The sequence below is a fragment of the Rhinolophus ferrumequinum genome, chromosome 25, assembly GCF_004115265.2.
Source record: "Rhinolophus ferrumequinum isolate MPI-CBG mRhiFer1 chromosome 25, mRhiFer1_v1.p, whole genome shotgun sequence".
In the NCBI taxonomy this organism is placed as follows: domain Eukaryota; kingdom Metazoa; phylum Chordata; class Mammalia; order Chiroptera; family Rhinolophidae; genus Rhinolophus; species Rhinolophus ferrumequinum.
Genome location: NC_046308.1, coordinates 20,926,148 through 20,927,993, shown reverse-complemented (window position 1 = coordinate 20,927,993; position 1,846 = coordinate 20,926,148). Strand labels below are relative to the sequence as shown.

At 52.0% G+C, this 1,846-nt stretch overlaps 1 gene segment (V, D, J or C); it reads right to left on the bottom strand.

Annotated features, from left to right (window-relative positions):
- Positions 1-1,050: 1,050 nt before the first annotated feature.
- On the bottom strand, positions 1,051-1,584 carry LOC117017732 (immunoglobulin lambda variable 5-39-like). The segment is given in 2 exon segments: positions 1,051-1,406; positions 1,526-1,584. Coding segments are annotated over 2 exon segments (390 nt in total).
- Between the last annotated feature and the right edge of the window lie 262 nt (positions 1,585-1,846).

The window sequence follows — 1,846 nt, the reverse complement described above, 5'->3', positions numbered from 1 at the left end:
GATGCCTCCCTGGGGGTGACCTGGAAAGGACTTATATTTTGGAAAAGGGCTAATGTATGGGGCATAATTAATCTGAGTAAATTGTGTATATGGCGAGCTAGTCCTGATGTTCTTAGGAAATAAATATTCGCAGAACAAGATAAAAGCTGCCGTGTGTTGAATTATGCAGCCGATCCTTCCTTTGCTTACGACATCAACACTGACCGTGTGCTGGGCCTCGGTAATTCTGAAGGAGGAAAAACAAATGATCAATAGCGCCTGTGTGCAAGTACTAAACAGGCTGGATGCAAATATCACTTTTAGAAAAAAAATCAGTAATTGTGTTGGCAAATTAAAGAGATTGAGGGTGGTGGGGAGTAGAAAAATAGAATTTAGAGTTCAAAGTAGGAATAAGATTAAGAAGGGATGTGATGCTGGTCTAATGTCTGCTAATCCTCCTCCCTAGAGATGGAGCCCTGGGGGTGGAATCTACAGGAAGAATTTGTCATTTTCTCTGAAAACCTAACACGGAGATGGAGTGAGGACCTGAAGAGCCAGAGGGAGAGATCAGGGAGGTGAGGGACACTGCAGCAGAGGAGAGAAGAGGGACGGTGTGAGGGGTTGTCAGTGGGAGTCTGAACAATCTGGGTGCAATTCGATGTGCAGCCTGGCTCAAAGAGAGAGAAAACCGTGTCTGTGACCTGGGTGGGTATTCACGTGTCACTGTGGATGTATCACTGGTAACACAAGATTCACACTTTATGGCATTAGATCTGTGGATGAACGTGATTGTCTTTGGAGCCATTTGTAGTTGCAGACACAGTATTTATTCTTGCTGACTTACTCCTACGCTATGGGATGAACAGTTGGACTCTGTTATCTCACCTGTGAGTTCCTGGGACACCTGGTGCTGGCTCAGGTAACAGACATAACTGTTTGTTACATGTTTGTCCCTCCTCAAGGACGAGTCTGACCACAGAGAAGTCTCCCCTGCAGGTGTCTCCACAAAAGTTTCTCAACAAAGAGGCTCAGAGCCAAGGGCTGTGGACCAGGGGTTATCGTGTCGCTTCTTCGTCATCTGAGTCACTGTGAGTAAGGGTAGCTGCTCCCACTGCCATGAGCTGTAGCACAGTAATAGTCAGCCTCGTCCTCAGGCTGCAGCCCAGAGATGAGCAGAAGCCCTGCATTGGCCGAGGCGTCTTTGGATCCAGAGAAGCGGCTGGGGACCCCGGAGCCCTGCCCTTTATCTGAGTCTGACTTGTAGTACAGGAGATACCGGGGAGGGCTCCCTGGCTTCTGCTGGTACCAGGCTATCCAGTAGCCCCCAACATTGAAGCCACTGCTCAGGGTGCAGGTGAGTCTGGCTGTTGTTCCCGGAGATGCAGAGAGGGAGGGCGGCTGAGTCAGCACAGGCTGGGAGAGGGATCCTGTAAAAACAGACACTCATGGGTGATGGGCCAAGACCAGGGTAAAGGTTCTCAGGTGCTGAGACAGAGAGACAGGCACAGGCCAGAGGGCTGCCCTAGTGCCCCAGGCTTGTCCCTACCTGTGCAGTGACAGAGGAGCACAAGGAGGACAGGAGTCCAGGCCATGGTGCACACAGCCCCTGAGCCCACAGTGGGGCTGGGCTGCCCCAGGCCTCCTTTTCTTCTCCACCTTCTACCAGAGGAGGGGCTGTCCATGCAAATGTGTGTCCATCCAGTGCCTGCCCAGCCCCTCCCTGAGCCCTGGTGCTGGAGCTCAGCTCACATCCCAGACTGAGGAGAATGGAGGTTGGCTTCACCCCTGGGAGAGCCCAGGGAGGAGGCACCTGCTGAGACCACACAAAGGTCCCTGTGCAGGGGACTCTACCAGGCCTGAGAGGATA